The 19,476-nt window shown below is 44.8% G+C and overlaps 1 protein-coding gene and 1 long non-coding RNA gene across 4 annotated transcripts in view; one reads left to right on the top strand and one right to left on the bottom strand.

The window, feature by feature from the left end:
* SFSWAP (splicing factor SWAP) overlaps positions 1-15,316 on the bottom strand; it is a 235,710-nt gene extending 220,394 nt beyond the window's left edge. The window contains exons 1-4 of one of the 3 annotated variants that reach the window (XM_029571588.1): positions 15,022-15,156; positions 13,624-13,763; positions 13,102-13,224; positions 12,360-12,491 (exon numbers count right to left, since the gene is read on the bottom strand). In XM_029571588.1, coding sequence (XP_029427448.1) covers positions 12,360-12,491; positions 13,102-13,111 — 142 coding nt within the window. In that variant the 5' untranslated portion in view covers positions 13,112-13,224; positions 13,624-13,763; positions 15,022-15,156. Of the gene's footprint in view, positions 1-12,359; positions 12,492-13,054; positions 13,225-13,623; positions 14,901-15,021 lie in introns of those variants that run through there. The other 2 variants (XM_029571586.1, XM_029571587.1) reach the window with 2 other exon arrangements.
* An 18-nt stretch (positions 15,317-15,334) lies between these two features.
* The window catches only part of LOC115073284, a 156,723-nt gene continuing 152,581 nt past the window's right edge, over positions 15,335-19,476 (top strand). Inside the window, exon 1 of the long non-coding RNA XR_003851965.1 lies at positions 15,335-15,552. This is a non-coding gene — a long non-coding RNA (uncharacterized LOC115073284). The remainder of the gene's footprint in view (positions 15,553-19,476) is intronic.

The raw sequence follows: 19,476 nt of genomic DNA, 5'->3' as shown, positions 1-19,476 counted from the left end.
CAAACCTTGCTACAAAAAGGATAAAATGTGGACCACCGATGCCCTAAAGGGATCCACGTTATGCTCCTTGCACCAAACCTTGAACACCTTCCACACTCGAACATATGCTAGGGAGGTGGATTTCTTTTGTACTTGCAACAGAGTGGCAACAACGTCCTCCAGATACCCCTTCTCTTAGGCATTTCCTCTCAAAAGCCAAGCCATGAGAGAGAAGCAAGCCCCCTGATCCAAAAATAGAGGATCCTGACGGAGCAGGTTGGGAAGATGAGACAGACGTAGTGGGCCAACTTGTCCCTGGATCCGCTCCTCGATAAGAAAAACTCTCCCAATCCTGGTGTCAAAGCATGCTCTGAGGAACTCCAGGACTCGCGACAGCACCAGCTGGCTTCTGGGAAAATTCACAAACCAGAACAGGGACTGTAACCGCTGCAGCACCCTTGCCACCAACTGATGACAAAGGTCCTCTGACTTAGCGTGAATCAACTAATCATCCAGATACAGGTGTACTAGGATGCCCTCCAGCTGAAGAGCTGCTGCAACCACCACCATCATCTTTGTAAAGGTCCTCGGAGTGGTTGCTAACCCGAACGGCAGGACATAAAATTGAAAATGATTCCCAAGAATCATGAACCTGAGAAACCTTTGATGGTCCGGACGAACAGGAATGTGGAGATTGGCATCCCTAGATTTGGCTGAGGCCTAAAACTCTCCTTTGCACACTGCAGCAATCGTGGACCTCAATGTTTCCATCCGAAAATAAGAAACCTTGAGCATTAGATTCACCATTTGAAATCCAGAATCGGACAAAAAGTGCCATCTTTCTTCGGGACCACAAAATAAATGGAATATCTTCCTGTCCCCCGTTCTGTGACCGGCACTGGAACTACGGCCCCTAACAGACAAAGACGATTGATGGTCTCTTGAACCACCTGCTTTTTTTTGCTTGTAAGTGCAAGGGGACCTTATGAATAAATCTTTTAATGGCCAAGAAAATTCTAAAGCGTAACCTTGTTCTATCACACTTAGGACCCACTGATCCGACGTGATCTTGGCCCACTCCTTGAGAAAGGATGTTAACTGACCTCCGATGTGTAGAACAGAGGAGCGGGTCAGCCTGGCTTCATTGGGAGGACTTGGTGCCGGGGGCTCCCTGACCGGAATGATTTCTGACCATCCTCCAGCCTCAAAAGGGCTGATTCCATGACACCTGTCTTCTGGACCCCTGCCTCTGCCCTCTTCCCGAAGGACGAGACTGATGGGGGCGACAGCTTGACTGGCATAGAGTCTGTGTTGAAAAGAAACCTCTACCAATCTCTGGTTTGTTCTCTGGCAGCTTGTGCCCTTTAGTCTCTCCCAGAAGCTTCACCAAGTAAGTCTTCACCAAACAGCAGCTTTCCATTGAACGGGAACAATCCCAGTTGAGACTTAGAAGAAACATCTGCTGACTAGCTCCTTAACCATAACAGCTTCCTAGCAGAAACCGCAGACATCACTGAACGAGAGGAAGTGTGGATGAGACCATAGAAGGCATCCGCCCCGTAGGCCACCACGACCTTTAGCCTTTTGGCCTGCTGTGCATCCTCAGGAGATAAAAAGACTTGTCAGATTGCAATTGCTGAACCCAGCGAAGCCCAGCCTGGAGCATAAAATTGCTACACACTGCAGTGTGAATACCCAATGCTGACACCTCAAAGAACTTCTTGAGATGTACCTCCAACTTTCTATCCTGCATATCCTTAAGTATTGCTGAACCCGCTACCAGGATCGTTGTCTTCTTTATTTATTTTTTAGCTTTTATATACCGATCTTCTTGCATTGGATACAAATAAAACCGGGTTACAATGAACAGTAAGAACTTGCCGGTGGGCTTTACAAAGAACAAGATACAACTAAGCAAAACTTTAAGTAACATAGTGTGCAACTTAGGTAACAATTTAAAACTTAAATAATAATTTAAACAGATTGAAATCACATAGCAAAACATTTATACAAGCGGTCAATTCAAGTACTTGGGCTAGGTTGAATAAAAGGGAGAGAGGAAGAGGATGTGGTACCAAGGGCTTGCAAAAGACAGAGGGAGTCTGTGGATCTCAAATGGGAAACGTGGGATTAGGGTGAGGAAGAGCGAGTTTGAGGACATTACACCACATGTCTTTGTCATGACAGAGACAAAAGTATCCACCTTTGGTAGCCGCAAGATATCCAACATGTCTTCCAGCAAGGGATACAACTTCTCCATGGCTCTGCCAACCTTCAAGTCTGTATCAGGAGTTTCCCATTCTCGAAAAACCGACTTGTGGAAAGGAAGAGTCTTTGTTGGCCCCTGAGGCCCCGCATAACTAGATCCACACCTTCATGATCCGAATCCGCTTGGGGCTCCTTGTAGCCAGTTCACTAAGAACATATGGTATTAGGGGGCCACAGCTCATCCTGGTGTAAAAGGCAAACCATCTTCAGATCATCCCCCCTCCACCGAGGGCGCTTGATCCTGTGCCTCCTCTGGATCCGCGCCATCCAAAGAGTCCACCCCAGACGGATCCACCACTGGGGAATCTTCAGCCTCCGAGCTCTGAGCTAAAATTAGCCTTTCCTTGGGGCAACTGACGAGCCAGCACTCTCCGGACTCTGGTTGCCCTACCAGTGTAAGATGAGTGCGATCTCTTAGCCCCAGCGGGTTCTGGCAGTCCAGTGGCTTAGAATGGAGACGTCCCAACTTCTCCAACAGATGACCGCCATTCCCATCGAAATCGGGAAACTATTATCAGGCTGCTCGGCTCCCCCTGCATTGACCGCAGACGATCGCTGCCTCTACGTGGTTGCCCGTGTGCTCCCTGAACTGCATTTTCCTCTGGAGGTGCACAGGGAACAAGTGCTAGCGAGAGAGAGGCGCACGAGTCTCCACACACCATGCATTGACTGCCGCGAGGCATCGTGGCAAAACAGTATTGGGAGCCTTCTCACTTTTCTTCTTTGTTTTTTTTTTTAAACCCCAAAGCTGACTCGCCGCTATCGTCGACCTTCCGGGCACCACAGACATGTGGGACACCGCAGCGAAAGAAGAGGACCCGACCGGCAAAAGCGGCAAAGGCCAAAAATAAATAGTGAGGCTTCTCACTTTTTTTTTTAAACTTTAATATAAAGTTGAATATTTGCGGCTCCAGGCTCTGGCTGTGCTCCTGAAGGAGGGAGGAGAGGGAACTGGCCCCACCAGATATCTCCCCCCTCTGTGGTTGAAGGATCCGATCAGACCCAGGGGTTTCCTTTGCCTGTTGAAATAATTATAACTGGCCCTTACTTGTGCCAGAGAATTATCATTTCCTGAGCGTCTCGATCCATTTCTTCATATCTTTTCATGCATTTTTCCAATTAACTTTCTACTAAACTATGTTTATATTGCTTTGGTTATTGTGGGATACTGTGGTAAAGCATTTAAAAATTGCAAAAAGAAAAAAAAAGGCTTTTTATTTTATTTTTTAATTGATTTATATTCCACCTTTCAGACACTTCAAAGAGGATTACACTCAGGTACTGTAGGTATTTCCGACCCCAGAGGGCTCACAAGCTAAAAGGGTCATTCATCAAGCTGCAATAGGCCATTATTGCGTGCGAAACTGCCCTGATGCACCCAATAACTACCGCATCGCAATGTTAGGATTTAAATGAGAGAAAGGTTAGAAAAATTTTGATTCCAGTACTGCTGCGGGCGATAATGTTTTAGACATTATCGCCAGCAGAAGCACTGGAAGTAACACCACCTTTCCCACTGGCAGTACGGGGGTGATAGTGTGCAATGCGGCTGGATGCACACTATTGCTCCCCCCCCTCCCTTTTCTGGCTGCAGCTCATCATTCCATTATATTTATAGCAGAATATTGAATCTAGGCCTAAGTTTGTACCTGAGGCAATGGAGGGTGAAGTGTCTTTCCCAAGGGCACAAGGAGTGAGACTGAGAGGCGCAGGTAAGCAGTACAGCATCCTTTTCTGATAACCCGAAATACTTTTTCTTTTTAATTTTCTTTTTTAACGGCATTCAATCAATTCACAAGAATACCTTGCAAGGCAAGTTTGGGAATATGCAAAGTAGAATTACAATAATAATAAAGAAAGAAAAAAAAACAACCCCCTCCATCTGCACATTTCTCATTAAAGAATAGGAAATAAAGGGGGGGGGGGGGGGAGTCAGGGAAAGAGCAATTAACAATGAAAGAGTAAAAAGAAATAGTGAGATACCATCACCCTAATCACATCTATTGCCTATCTACTAGACATATTAGGTGTGCTGTTCTAAAGACGGCTGGAGTTGTGAAGGTTCAGAAAAAAAAAAAAAGGTTAATTAACATTCCCATACTTTACGTGACATTTGCAAGGGTACAACAAAATATATTGCCCCCCCCCCCTTTGAGAGTACCTCGGCATACATACAAAGAAATCTTTTCCTACAAAGTTGAGTTGCTCGAGTAATATCTGGATAAGTAGGAAAATTAGTTCTTACCTGTTAATTTTCGTTCCTGTAGTACCACGGATCAGTCCAGACCATGGAGTTGAGCCTCCTTTCCAGCAGGTGGAGACAGACCAAAACTGTAAGGGTATCCTATATGAGGACAGAGCCTACCCTGTAGCCCTTCTGTATAACCATTGTCAAAGCAGAGACGATAAACACCATGGAACAAGCAAGTAACAGAAGAACTCGAGCAAATCACAAGAGAACTCTGAAAATATTGAACAAGGAACAGGGAATAAATGAATGAATGAACTCCGTGCACGGACATTCTTGCATGAATGCCCACCATCATCACATGGATGCTTCCGGTGCCTCCAATGAGGAAATACATAGCATAAGGATCTTCGAGCGGACAGGATGATAGAAAGGGAAGGGCGTCTGGACTGATCCGTGGTACTACAGGAACGAAAATTAACAGGTAAGAACTAATTTTCCTTTCCCTGTACGTACCCAGATCAGTCCAGACCATGGGATTACCAAAGCTTCCCTAGACAGGGTGGAACCTTGACAGGCCCGCTCGAAGTACCTGCCGCCCAAAAGAACCAAAAACTGGCGCATGAACATCAAGGCAGTAATGTCGAACAAACATATGCAGAGAGTTCCAGGTAGCTGCCCTGCATATCTCCTGCGGGGAGACAGACTGACTTTCCGCCCAGGAGGCCACCTGAGAACGCAAGGAATGGGCCTTGAGGCCCTCCAGGACAGGGCGTCCCTGACAGATATAAGCCGATGATATCGCTTCCTTCAGCCAGCGAGATATCGTAGTCTTAGAGGCCTGGTTGCCCCGGTTGGGGCCAATCCATAAGACAAAGAGACGATCCGACACCCATAAGTCATTAATTACCTCCAGGTAACACATGAGAATGCGTTTCACATCCAGACAGCGTAGGTCATCCCCGCCAGGGCTTGCAATGTCCTCAGAAGAGAATGCGGGGAGCTTGACCGACTGATTGACATGAAAGGAAGACATGACCATCGGTAAGAATGACGGGACCGTCTTGAGAGAGACCCCGGAATCCGAAAAACGTAAGAAAAGCTCGCGGCAAGACAACACTTGGATCTCTGATACCCATCTGGCGGAGCAAATAGAAACCAGAAATACCGTGTTGAGCGTCAAATCCTTGAGAGTGGAACGGCGAAGAGGCTCAAAGGGAGCCTGACAGAGCGCTCGAAGGATCAAGTTCAAACTCCACAAGGGACAAGTAGGACGCAACAGTGGCTTCAAGTGTTTGACCCCTTTGAGGAAACGGACAATATCTGGGTGAGACGCAACCAGGTGGCTGTCAAGGCTTCCCAAAAGAAAACCAAGGACAAACACCTGAACACGGAGTGAGCCAAAGGAGACACCCTTAGAGAGACCTCACTGGAGGAACGAGAGGACGAGCGAGACTGGGGCCGAACGCGTCGTAATGCCCGCTTCCATGTGGGCCAGCTCGAAAACTTTCCAGAACTGGACATAGGCAAGGGAAGTAGAAGTTTTGTGGGCTCTCAAAATAGTGGACATGACGTCCTCAGCGTATCCCCGCCATCTTAGCCTTCGCCGTTCAAAAGCCAAGCCGCAAGACAGAAGCGATCCGCCTGGTCGAAAATTACAAGACCTTGACTGAGAAGGTGCTGAAGATGGCCTAGGCGAAGAGGACCGTCCGATGCCAGGTTGACTAGATTCGCAAACCACGGTCTGCGGGGCCACTCGGGAGCTACGAGAATGACCGGGCCTCTGCGAAGCTCTATGCGTCTGAGCACATTCCCTATGAGGGGCCACGGAGGGAACAAGTACAGCAGGACGTCGCTTAGCCAAGAAAGGGCCAGGGCATCCACCCCTTCTAAGCAGTGTTCCCGCCAGTAGCTGAAGAACCAGGGAGCCTTGGCGATGTTCAGAGTTGCCATCAAGTCCAGGTGCGGGGGACCCCACCTGTCGATAATGAGGGACATGGCATCAGACAGTTCCCACTCGCCTGGGTCCAGGCGCTGACGACTTAGGAAGCCAGCTTGAATGCTCTCGTTGCCCGCTATGTGGGAGGCCACAAGGCAGTCCCAGTGCCGTTCCGCCCACTTGAGAAGGCGACTTGCTTTGAGGGCCACCAGTTGACTTCTGGTGCCCCCTTGGCGATTGATGTACGCCACGGTGGTAGAATTGTCCGAGAGCACCCGGACCGCCTGTCGCTGAAGTAGAGGGAGAAAGTCTTTGAGTGCTAGATGAACCGCCCGGGTCTCCAGGCGGTTGATGTGCCAGAGAGACTGGGCTGGGGACCAGTGCCCCTGTGTGGTCCGAGACTGGCAAACCGCTCCCCAGCCGGATAGGCTGGCATCCATTGTGACTACCATCCACTGCGGGGTCTGAAGCGACATTCCACGGAGGAGGTGCTTAAGAGAAAGCCACCATTGTAATTCGCTGAAGGTAGAGTCTGAAAGTGGAAGCTGCATCTGAAACTGCTCCAATACCGGCTGCCAACGAGCCAGCAAGGCTCTCTGTAACGGTCGCATATGTGCAAACGCCCAGGGGACCAGGTCTATCATGGAAGCCATGGTCCCCAGGACCTACAGATAATCCCACGCTGTGGGGAGAAGTATGGAGAGGAAGCCCTGGAGCTGATCCATCAACTTGAAAGCTCTCGAGTCCGGGAGAAAGACCTTGCCGACGTGGGTATCGAAGCGAGCCCCCAGGAACTCCAAGACCTGAGACGGATGGAGATTGCTCTTGGAGAAGTTGACTATCCAACCTAGGGACGAGAGGAGAGCGAGTACGCGGTCCATGCCCGGCGGCACAGGGTCTCTAACTTGGCCCGGATTAACCAATTGTCCAAGTACGGGTGGACCAGGACACCGTCCTTCCGAAGGGCTGCCGCCACCACCACCATCACCTTGGTAAATGTGCGTGGTGCCGTGGCAAGACCGAAGGGCAAGGCCCTGAACTGGAAGTGCTGACCCAAGATATGGAATCGGAGGAACCTCTGATGTTTGGGACGGATCGGTATATGTAGGTAGGCCTCCGTCAGATCGAATGAGGCCAAGAACTCTCCGGGATGTACCGCCGCTATCACCGCCCGAAGGGTTTCCATCCCGAAACGGGGCACTTTGAGGGCCCAGTTGACCCTCTTGAGATCCTGCACCCTTAGGAGATCATAGAGAGCATCAGCCCCATACGCAATCGCGCCTTCCAGCCTTTCTGCCTGTTCCGCCTCTGCGGATGGGAGGTCCTGGGTGCTGAGAAATTGTTGAACCCACCTGAGGCTTGCCCGCTGCACGAGACTGCTACAGACTGTGAAGACCGAACCCTAAACTCCGCCAGGACTGCAAGAATGAGGGGTTCCAACTCCTCCCTCTGGAACAGACGTACCACCTGAGGGTCATCACCCTCCAAAGAAGCCTGTTTCCCTTGCTCCTCATCTATGCCCCCCCCCCCCCCCCCCCCGCGGAAGGGGGAGGAGAGGCTCCTGCACCTGCACGTCCGGAGCGGCAGACCCTCCTGAAACCACCGTGCCTTTTAACTTCCATGAAAACATGGTTGTTCAACCTAGCCTACCCAGAATAAAAAGTCATCAATCCATGCCAAAGTAGACCACAATACGTCTACTCCCCTTTTTTCTCATATTGAGGAACTACGATTTGTTATATTCCATCTGCTCACCTTGAGGAACCTTGTTTTGTTTTTGCACTATCTTTTCTTAGCTTCCTTTCGTTACCCCCTCCCCCAGTTTGACTTCCCTGTTACAATGTAATTTTCCAAACTTAACCTGTTTACTGTAAACCGACATGATGTCCACAACGAATGCCGGTATATAAAAATGTTTAATAAATAAATAAATAAACTTCACGACCATTAGAGAAGCGGGAACATCAGCACGCTTGGCTACCTTGGGGGGCAGTCCCCGCGTAGGTCTGACTGGCAAGGCACCACCTTGCAGAGACCTGGGAGCCAAGAAGGCTTTATGCATAAGGAGACCAAAATCTAAAGAAAAGGAAACAGAATCAACATCCTGATCTGGAAAAGCAGGGTCCTCCTGTAAAAAAAACCTGATCCTGAGCTGCATTCTCATCAGGAGTTGCAGGGACTGGATACAATGTTGGAGGAAGCTCCCCCTCCCCCTCCCCCATAGCCCTTGCCTGAGCTGCATGACATGTGCTTGCTTAAGATGGCTGCCGTCCCTGCACTGAGGGAGAAAAGACCAGGTCTGAGCTCCTGCGGAACCTGACATTTTTGAGCCCCACGAGGCTTGGCTGTTGCTGCAGTCCCTGAAAAAAAAAAGAGCTGCCCACCCCTCCTGGAAGGCACCTCGAGCAAATTCCAGTCCTAGAAAACCGCACGGCCGATTCCTCACATGCTATACACCAGGATGGTTGCAGCATGGTGGGGGGGAAAAAAAATGGCTCACAAAACACGGCGATTCAGGTGGGCAGGGGTCCTGGATTGCAACTGACCAAAAAAGAAAAAAAAAATTATTTTTTTTTTTTACACAGTGCTTAGACACACACGGGTGAAGAGGGAATCACTTCCCCGGCTGCTTACCTTGCTGGAGCCTGCAATGAAAAGCGTGGGTAAGCTGTGCCTCCGATGGGTCTTTTTTTTTTTTTTTTCAAAGAAACGAGCAGAGGAATGAGAGCCTCTCTGCTAAAAGACCTGAGGCAGACGCGAAAAGGGGGAGTGACTGGACCACCAGTATCAGCCTTTTAAGCCAGGCAAGTGGTCACCGGGAAGAGGGGTCCCAGGCTGAGTACTCAAGGGGAAAATCCCCCTGGGACCCTGTAAGAGCTATGAGACATAGACAAGAAGTTTGATTTCCCTCAAATTCTTTTTTTTTTTTTTTAACATATAGAAATTAGTCAATACTTGCTTGATCCTGGAAACAATCAGAAGGAGAAAGAAAGAAATCACCACAGTGTAGAAGAAAGAGAAAGCTAGGGAACCACAGGTTCAACTGCCTGCCTTCTAGGGGGGGGGGGGCAGGGTCCGGTAGAGGAGAGTTTGGGGGGCCCATCGGGACCTCGGAGGAACCTTTCCCCCGGTAGGCAGCGTGAACAGAGCCCCTCCCGCAAAAGCCTGACCGAGGATCCCCGCAGGCTAAACACATCTGAGATCGTGGCATGGCTTCTGGGTGGGGGAGGGGCAGCACTAAGATAAGCTGAGCTGCTGAAGGAGCGGAGGCACAGAATGAACTGTGCACGCTCTCAATTTACTCTCTCAAGCTGCAAAAGTAAGTAAGGAAGGCAGGAGCCTTCTGTTAATGTTATCAGGGACTCCTCTAGGTAAAATCACCTTTTATTTAGTCTTTGGGTTTTTTTGGGGTTTTTTTTTTTACAAAGGTCCCTGTCAGCAGCTACAAAAACATGGATCCCAATGAAGGAAGAGCAGTACAGACGAGAGGGAGAGAGAGAGAGATGAACAGGGGGAGTGACTGGCACCACCAATATTCACCCCTGCAGCCGAGGATCACCAGGAAAAGGGAGCCTAGGCTATATAAAACAAGGGGCCAAGCCCCCGCAAGAGTGAGGAGACAGGGACTGTCTCCTATGAAGGATCCACAGAGTTCACACTTTTAAAACAATAACTCAGAAATACTTGCTTAATCCAAACACGATAGACACATAGAAGGAAAAAAACGCCCAGAAGGGACAAGCAGAAGTAACAGGAAACCACAGGGTGAGCTGTTCCACCTGCTGGAGACAGACAAATACTGAAGGGCTACAGGGTAGGCTCTGCCTCATATAGGATACCCTTTCAGTTTTGGTCTGTTTCCACCTGCTGGAAAGGAGGCTCAACCCCATGGTCTGGACTGATCCGGGTACGTTCAGGGAACCATATTTTCTGACCATAAAACAGGGGCTCCTTATAGTGAAAGAAAAATCTGAGAATAGAATTACAATCTGACAAAAAGGCAAAGGAAACCAAAAGAGTTTCTCTTTTAGAAACGTCCATTTCATGTGAAGATTCAAGAAGTTCACTGATATTCAATGAAGATTCTTTAGAAGGACTTCTTATAGAGACTTCTGTTTTAGGCAAATACATTTTTGTAATCACTGGCATTGCAGTATTAAGAATTTTGAGAATTTGAGAGATATATAATATTTGAATAAATCCAATAAAGGTATAGATTTTATAATAGGAAAATTAAGGACCCTCAAGTTATAGCCCTTTAAGGAATTTTCAATATTTTCCAACTTCTTAGTAGAAATAAATCAGACTGAACTAAAGCACGTTGAACTTTTTCAACTGTAATTAACGGAGTGTCCAGGATTTCAAGTTTGGTTCCATACTGAGAAATATTTGCATTTGCCAAAACCTTAGAATTAGTTTCCAAAGAAACTTTAGTTAATGCAGCAATAGATGATTCAAAAGAAACAATGGTTTTCCATAATACCTTCAATGTAATCTCAGAGGGTTTATCTGAACCCAAATTGGAAAACAGCAGGTTCTACTCTGCACCACCTCGACCATTGTTAATGTCCATGGGGAGATCCGGCGAAAATAATGGTACATTCGTAGTTGGGGAGGCAACCACCTCCAGCAATTCTGCAGCGGGGCTCACCCCTCCAACAGCGCCAGATCAGAATCAGGCTCTGAGCTACACAAGTCCTGGATAAAAACAGTCCCAACTCGCTTCACTCCTGAATTGGCCCGACTCAACTCCTCTAAAACAGGTAACTGTCCCAAAGAAATAGGATGCTCTCATCCCGGGGGAGAGGGCGTGATAGGCGCTCCGGGGGTTAAAGATGTTTCTTCGATCAGAGGGAACGACGCTTGCCAGTCGTTCCCTGCAGCGATCACACCCGGAGCCATATTCGGGGTGGCTGGGAAAAAAACCCTCGATCCACGGCTGATGGAGTTCAATCGAGGGGGAACTTGTACTGGTGCCCCTCGGCTTAGCCTTAAGTTTCTTGTGAGGCATTCGGTAGAGGTAAAGTTCTGGGTTATGTGATAGAGAGACACACACATACATAGGAACAGCAACATATATGTACAGTTTAAGGAGGTTTACAAAATCTATGGCAACTACAACCAAATGTACAGTATTCTGTTATTCCTAGGTAGGAAGACTGATGGTGAAATTTAAATACTGGATCACAATTTAAAACAATTCCCAAGCATCTTTCTAATCTGCATGTACTCCAACCACTGAGAGCTACCAGGAGGTAAGGTGTTGGGTACAGGAGGGATATCTGGAACAAATAAAAATAAGTGGCCATTCTGACTCCATAAAGAAAATATGAGATCATCTAATTTAATAGTCCCTTGCACCTCTTGGCTGGGGAAAAAACCCTCGATCCACGGCTGATGGAGTTCAATCGAGGGGGAACTTGTACTGGTGCCCCTCGGCTTAGCCTTAAGTTTCTTGTGAGGCATTCGGTAGAGGTAAAGAGAAAAAGGTAATAAGAGCAGCAGGGAGAGTTCTTCACAGTGCTCCTCACACGGCAGCCATCTTGACTTCTCCCCCTAAATACATTTTTTACATGAAATCATCACATAAAAGGTTCGTCTTGTATACAACCCTTATAGCTGACAAAAGATTTTCTGGACATAAGTATGTTATCCTGAGATGTACTTGACTACATGTTCCTTCACCTTGCTAATTGCCTACTTCTTACTTGGATAAATGTATGCCGAGGAATCAACATTTGTACTTTTACCCAGGTGAGGAGCAGCAGGTTGTGAACCAGAGTTCAAATCCCACTGCTGCTCCTTGTGTCCTTCCACTGTCTCAGATATTGTAAGAAATACCTACAGTAGCTGAATGAAATCCTCTCTGAAGTGTCGAAAAGCGTAACATAAATGCAATGATTTTGAAATAATTATAATTCCAATGCCAAAAATTTAAAGTGGCAATATAAAAGGAATATTTTGCCCATGCTTTTGTTTCCTCACCTCTCTCTCTCTGGGGTTCCTCCTCTTCTGTGGGTTGGGATGGGTCATAGTAATCACTGCCATAACGGAACCCCACTGCATTATATGCATCATCTTCTGCCAAGGCTTCACTCAACCGCTTGTATTCTTCCTCTTGAAGAAAAACACAAATTTTACTATAATGGAAACATTAATATGCACAGTATATGATCTTTCCAGAAATTAAAATAACTGTATATATTTTATTCAAATATTTTATTAAAAGTACTCAAAGTCGCTACTGTTCCATCATTCAAAATTGAATGTTTTTGCCAGTAAAATACTTGAAAACCAGAACCTGCACAACACAAGTGCCTTTTATCTGGAAAACTCAAGTTTTTGGTTAAGATTTGTATTAATGATAATATTAAAGTATACAAAATATATATGACCCCTCTCCCCCACAAATTAGCTTGTATGTACAATACTGTGAAGCACAGTTAACTTTTTTCAAATTCCAGTCAAAAGCTGGCCAAATTCTGTGTGGATCTACAAATAAACTATCTTGAGGTCCTCTCTGATACGCAAAGACGCTTGTTTTTCCAATCCACTGGGTACTGTTAAACAGACAATATCAGAAAAAGTGAGTACAAATTGAGAAGGAGCAAAGTATATTTTTTACTACTGTTCAATTGAAAACAAAAATCCCATTTCAAGAAATTTTTCTTGACTAGTACCTTGCCTTGCTTCCTCCTCAAGCAAGTCCGTATGCAAGGCTAAATACCTCTCTTCATCACACAGGGCCTCTATTCGAGCTTCCTCCTCTGACAGTTGGTAATCTCTGTTCCAAGTGGTGTGCTCAGCATCGTAATCAGAGAGATCATGCAGGTGACCACGCCCGTCATACCTGCAATGCGAAGAAACTGGTCATTACAAATACCCTAAATTCTCATTTTGTGTTTAGACTTGACAAAATGCCTATCTGTTACAATGAACTAAAAAATGCTTTAGGATAGAACGCTATATTAACAGTATTACAGCTTTTTTTTAAAGATACAAGCTCACAAATTAAAATTAGTTCTGCTAAATGTTCATAAATTCAAAAAGTTACACTGTTCTTAGAAAAGTTCTTAATATCTCTATAGCCACAAAATATAATAAATAGTTTAGTTAAAAAAATTGTATCCTTGGGTATTTTACAATGGGATTCATTTCGTTAATACTTCTTACCGTGCATGGTTATCCATTCACGGTAACTTGCTAAATCAAAGAGGTTACATTCACACAAACCCGAACCCATAAATACCTATCCGTAAGAACCAAAGGCTGGAAATTTCCTCGCTTCTTTCTGCTAGTCCCATCTATCTCTCAGGAGAGATCTTCGCCAAAGAAACGTGCGTCCATTGATGGTAAAATCATGGCTAGGCTCGACCCTTAGCCATTTGGCTGAGGAAATAAGTTCTGGGTTATGTGATAGAGAGACACACACATACATAGGAACAGCAACATATATGTACAGTTTAAGGAGGTTTACAAAATCTATGGCAACTACAACCAAATGTACAGTATTCTGTTATTCCTAGGTAGGAAGACTGATGGTGAAATTTAAATACTGGATCACAATTTAAAACAATTCCCAAGCATCTTTCTAATCTGCATGTACTCCAACCACTGAGAGCTACCAGGAGGTAAGGTGTTGGGTACAGGAGGGATATCTGGAACAAATAAAAATAAGTGGCCATTCTGACTCCATAAAGAAAATATGAGATCATCTAATTTAATAGTCCCTTGCACCTCTTTATCCTATATCCTGAGATAAACAAAATAAATCTTTTTTAATAAATCAAGATATTTGCTGACAGGAAAAAAATCTATTAGTCATCCGATCTAATATTTCCAGACCAAATAAAAAGAACATTCTGAATGTCTGTAGAGATTTGACAAATACTGTTCTTAGACATTAAATCTGTAACCTCCTAGTACTAAGTTTTGTGTTCTGGATGATTTTATTTTGAAGCATTGCAATGTAAACCTCCTTAACTTACAATTTTTATATATATGTATATATATCAGTATTCATGAGTAAAGTTTGCTCCCAACATTATTCATTTTTGTAGCAGGCCTGCACCATATTTTGTAACATATCTGGCAATATTTTTTTATATGATAGTGAGCAATTTAAAGAGACACTTCTGAACATAAAATTATAGCTGCCGAAAGACAGCAGAAAAATAAAATAAAACCACTCTATGGAGCCAATGGCATTAGTGGCTACAATTAACTTCTACTAAAAGGTTTTACTCCAACATCATTACAAATTTACATAAATTCTGCTGAAAATGAAAATGACGGAGCAAACAAGTCAAACACTTCATCCTTTTCATATCAAAAAGCATTCCAAGTTAAAACTTTGTTGAGTTCATATTCTAAAGTGTGTCAGATTTTCGACTGCCCTTTCTCCTCCCTCCACCAATTCATGGTCTGAAGTTTTGAATCAGAAATTTCATTTTGATTTGAAAAGGACATATCAACCCTTCTTCTCCCCAGATCTTTTACAAGAGGCAGGGGGAAGAGAAGGGAGACCATCCATCCGGGGCGGCTATCAGTGCGCACTGTGCTCAGACGGAGTTGTTTCCTGCTGGAAAGAAAGGGATGAATCAGACAGCATGCAACGTAACAGCAGCTTGGCTAAGGGTAAACCGACCTATCGATGAGGATTTTGCGGTCTCCCATCCATGGGATGAGGTGCTTTCCCTGCTCGTGGAACAGAGCTTTCTCGTCATCGCGGAACACCTTGCAGGCATAGCCGAAAACCAAGAGCTCCGCTTTCCTGCCGCCAACCGCCTCAGTCGAGGCTGAGCTCTTGCGCTCCCCCTTCCCGCTCTTCCGCACCCCTCCGTACATGCTGGGCAGCCACTACGGTGCCTTCTGCTCGGGACCCGCTCCGTCAAGCTGACATTCTGCCCCCCTTTTTTTTTTTTTTACAACGGAAGGAGGCCCACACAAGAAAACAAAATGGCGGTCGCGCTGCTTCCGTCGGTCATTTCCGGTTCGGCATAATTGCAGATTCGTCGTAGATCTTGACGCGCGTGCTCCTGAAGCGAAGAAAAAGCAGCAGATAAAAATAGCAAGGATAGATAGGTATTAGGTGCATAATGCTCTGGTTTTAAGGATAACTTTTTTTTTTTTTAAGTAACTTGGTGTTTGGACATGTGGAAAGTGCTGCAGCTTACAGGTAGACTTTTTTTCTTTGGCTTTTGCTAATTAATGTCTTTCCGCAGGGACTGTCACTGTACAGATTCTGAATTCGGGATGTTGGGAGGGTTTGCAAGAGCTTCGGGCTGGGTGGATGGACGCCGCAATTAAAATATATTGTCATGTCATGTTTTGTTTTATATTGAGCTATTTTATGTGTTTACTTGTCCCACGCGCTGAGACTAGTGGGTCAGCAGGTTCTACATTTTTTAATTAAGTAAACTAAATAAATTAAAATAAATAAATAGAGATCAGAACCTTGACAGGTAGTGGCCAAAGCCAATCGAAAAAACGTCACAATTATGTCCTTGCTCTTGGTATAAAAACAGGGCCCCCAACCTGCTGATTTCCCCGAGAAGCACTAGTTTTACTAATATTCTAACATTGGGACTGATGTAATAAACGGGCCAATATACAGGTGTTTATACAGGCATTTGGACGCGCGTTTTCGACGCGCTTGCTTTACCCCTTATTCAGTAAGGGGTAATAGCGCGTTGAAAATGCGCATTCAACCCCCCCGAAACTAATAGCGCCCACAACATGCAAATGCATGTTGTTGGCCCTATTAGTTATTCCCGCATGATTCAGTAAGTAAAATGTGCAGCCAAGTCACATATTTTACTTTCAGAAATTAGTGCCTACCCAAAGGTAGACGTTAATTTCTGCCGTACACCGGGAAAGTGGCGATATTAAGTCAGAGGTCCCAAAAGTTAAAAATAATTAAAAATTAAAAAAAAATAAATTTAAAATCGGATAGCGGGTTGAAAACTGGATGCTCAATTTTGCCGGTTTCTGAACCTGTGGCTGTCGGCGGGTTCGAGAACCGACGCCAGTAAAATTGAGCGTCGGCTGTCAAACCCGCTGAAGCGCCGCCTTGTTTTACCGCGGGTCCTCATTAGCATATTTTTTTTTTACTGAATCGCGCGCCCAGGAGAGTGGCCTGGGAGAGTGGGCGCTCGCCGGCTCTCCTGCGGGTTTTTCTGTATCGGCCTGAAAGTGCGGGTATTGCGCAGGTAAATGTGTGCGTTTTCCCCGCCCTGACCTTAAGCGTTCACGTAATGTGTTCAGTATGGGAAAAACGTGCATAGCCCCGCCCTAAAAACCTGCAGCAGATTTCACGTGAGAGCATGAAAATGGCACGTAAAGGAGCCAATTATCCATTCATGGGCTTTGCAGGGAGAATATTTACAAGTACATTTTCAAACGCCGGTGCGCGCCAATACCATAAAGCATACACGTAATTTGTTCCTCGCTCTCATCTATGTTCCCCTCAAGACCTCGCTTTCTCTTAAAAAAAATAAAAAAAAAAATATATATTTACACCTTACTTCCCCCCTCTCACTATAGTGTCACCCTTACCCCCTCCTATCCCTTCTTCCCCCCTTCCCCTCTCTTCCCTCTCACCCCTTTTTTACTCAAATGATATATTTTGTTATTCCCTATCATTGTACATCTTGTAAATACTTACGACCCTTGCTTACAATAATTTAAGAATTAACTTAATACTTAATTCTCCTTCACATTTCCCCCCCCCCTCTCATTTACTCTCTTGTTAATATGTTATATTTATTTTATGTTCACCTCTATATTTCCCCCTCCTTTTAATCACCCCCATGTTATTATGTTATATTTGTTTTATGTTAAACTTGTTCGATGTAAAGCGCCACCCCAGGCACTAGTTTATGTTACGCTGTGAACCGATGTGATATCACTGATGAATGTCGGTATATAAAAACGTTAAATAAATAAAATAAATAAATAAATAAGATACGCACGTGGTTGGGCCGATCTGGTATGCGTGGAGGAGCTGGCAAAGAAAAAGGGGCAGGGCGGGGCATGGGTGGGCTGGGACAACGTGCGCCAGCAGCTGGCCGGCCAGCACAACTTACTACTGCTCGGGAGAGCAAGTAAGTTGAAAAACAGATTTAAAGAAAAAGGGTAGTTAGGGAGGTTTTAGGGGTCGGGGAGGAGAAGGGGAAAAGGAAGGCAGGTTAGCTAGGGGGTTTAGGAAATTCCCTCTCAGTTCACTCTTTTTATTGGAGCGGACTGGGAGGGAACTGGGGAAATGCCCTGTCATGTCGGTGCATGTATCTTAAAAAATTTCACCCCCTTGCGCATACCGATTATAAAATCGGGCATACATGTGCGCGGGTATCGGATTTTATAACATGCACAATGTTATAAAATTAGCACATAAACAAGGTTTCCAGGTCAGTTATTTGATTTATATACGCCACATGAATGATGTTATATATTATATTGAAATTAAGATATGTAGGACTACTACCAACTGGATCTGCCTAACAGTCAGACCCCTACATAGACAAATTTAAAACTAAGCTAGCACATTCATACACACACACACCACAATAAAAATCACATGAAGTTTGAAATGTTCATAAACCCAATTTTTAGTTGTACATATAATTTATACATTTAACACAAGCCAATTTAATACAATCATCTATTCATTGACGAAAGTATATTACTCCATCAATATTGTAAACAGGAATCCATTATTCAATACGTCCGACAAAAGACATCTTCGTTTCGCCTCACTATTTAGAGGCTTCCTCAGGGACTGTGTTTATAACATTTCATTTGCAGTTATGCACTACAAAAAATCATAATAACATTAAACAATTTCTAACGGGATCAATCAATTATCAATATAATATTTCCCAACAATATTCAAAAGTCATATTGTAAACAAACCTCTACACTGGCCCGGCCCCACAAGACTCACTTATCTTCCTAACCCAACTAACTCCACACTGCCACTCTGATTTCAAAGCGCATTCCGTACATAAATTACCCTCACCTATCCAGCCAAACTGAAACCCACACTTTAAACCAGTAAAAACCCAAATGAATAACTCAAACTAACTAAAAAAGAGAGAGCACTCACATTTTGATATTACTTTACTGTTCACTCTGACCTCACTGGGCGTCCCGATATTCCAGCATATCTTCAAAAGTATCATCAAATGAGTTTAATTATTCACCATGCTGCATGAGTGGCATACGTCGCTTGACTTAATATATATTTACGCAAAAATTTTTTTAGCCACACCAGCCAACCAGCACACTCAAACTATCATGATTCTGCAATGATATAAAACGAAAAGGTCATTGAAACGAGCATACACAAGCTTTTACCTATAACACTTACCACAACGCCGTCCCGTTAAAGTTCTCTAATACTCACGTTTCCTCGGAAGTGACGTCAATCGGCGTCACCCATAGCGATGTGAATTTCAGAGCGCTAACAACAACTTTATATAGAAGGCACAATTACATCCTGACAAATCACCAGCCTGACAGAATTACCCATTCATTGATTGAAAAAACTTCAACCACACACAAATCTAAGAGTAATTAAAGCAAAACACTAAAAGGGAGACCATATTAATGCCATAAAAAATACTCCATCGCACCCAAAACGAGAAACCAGAGTAAAAAGAACTTCCAGCCCTTAAGAATCCGGTAAGGGATTACCGGATTCTTAAGGGCTGGAATTCCGTACATAAATTACCCTCACCGGATAGGTGAGGGTAATTTATGTACGGAATGCGCTTTGAAATCAGAGTGGCAGTGTGGAGTTAGTTGGGTTAGGAAGATAAGTGAGTCTTGTGGGGCCGGGCCAGTGTAGAGGTTTGTTTACAATATGACTTTTGAATATTGTTGGGAAATATTATATTGATAATTGATTGATCCCGTTAGAAATTGTTTAATGTTATTATGATTTTTTGTAGTGCATAACTGCAAATGAAATGTTATAAACACAGTCCCTGAGGAAGCCTCTAAATAGTGAGGCGAAACGAAGATGTCTTTTGTCGGACGTATTGAATAATGGATTCCTGTTTACAATATTGATGGAGTAATATACTTTCGTCAATGAATA

Source organism: Rhinatrema bivittatum, chromosome 11 (assembly GCF_901001135.1).
Source record: "Rhinatrema bivittatum chromosome 11, aRhiBiv1.1, whole genome shotgun sequence".
In the NCBI taxonomy this organism is placed as follows: Eukaryota; Metazoa; Chordata; class Amphibia; order Gymnophiona; family Rhinatrematidae; genus Rhinatrema; species Rhinatrema bivittatum.
Note: the sequence above shows the minus strand (reverse complement) of the source record. Positions and strands in the feature narration are given on the sequence as shown.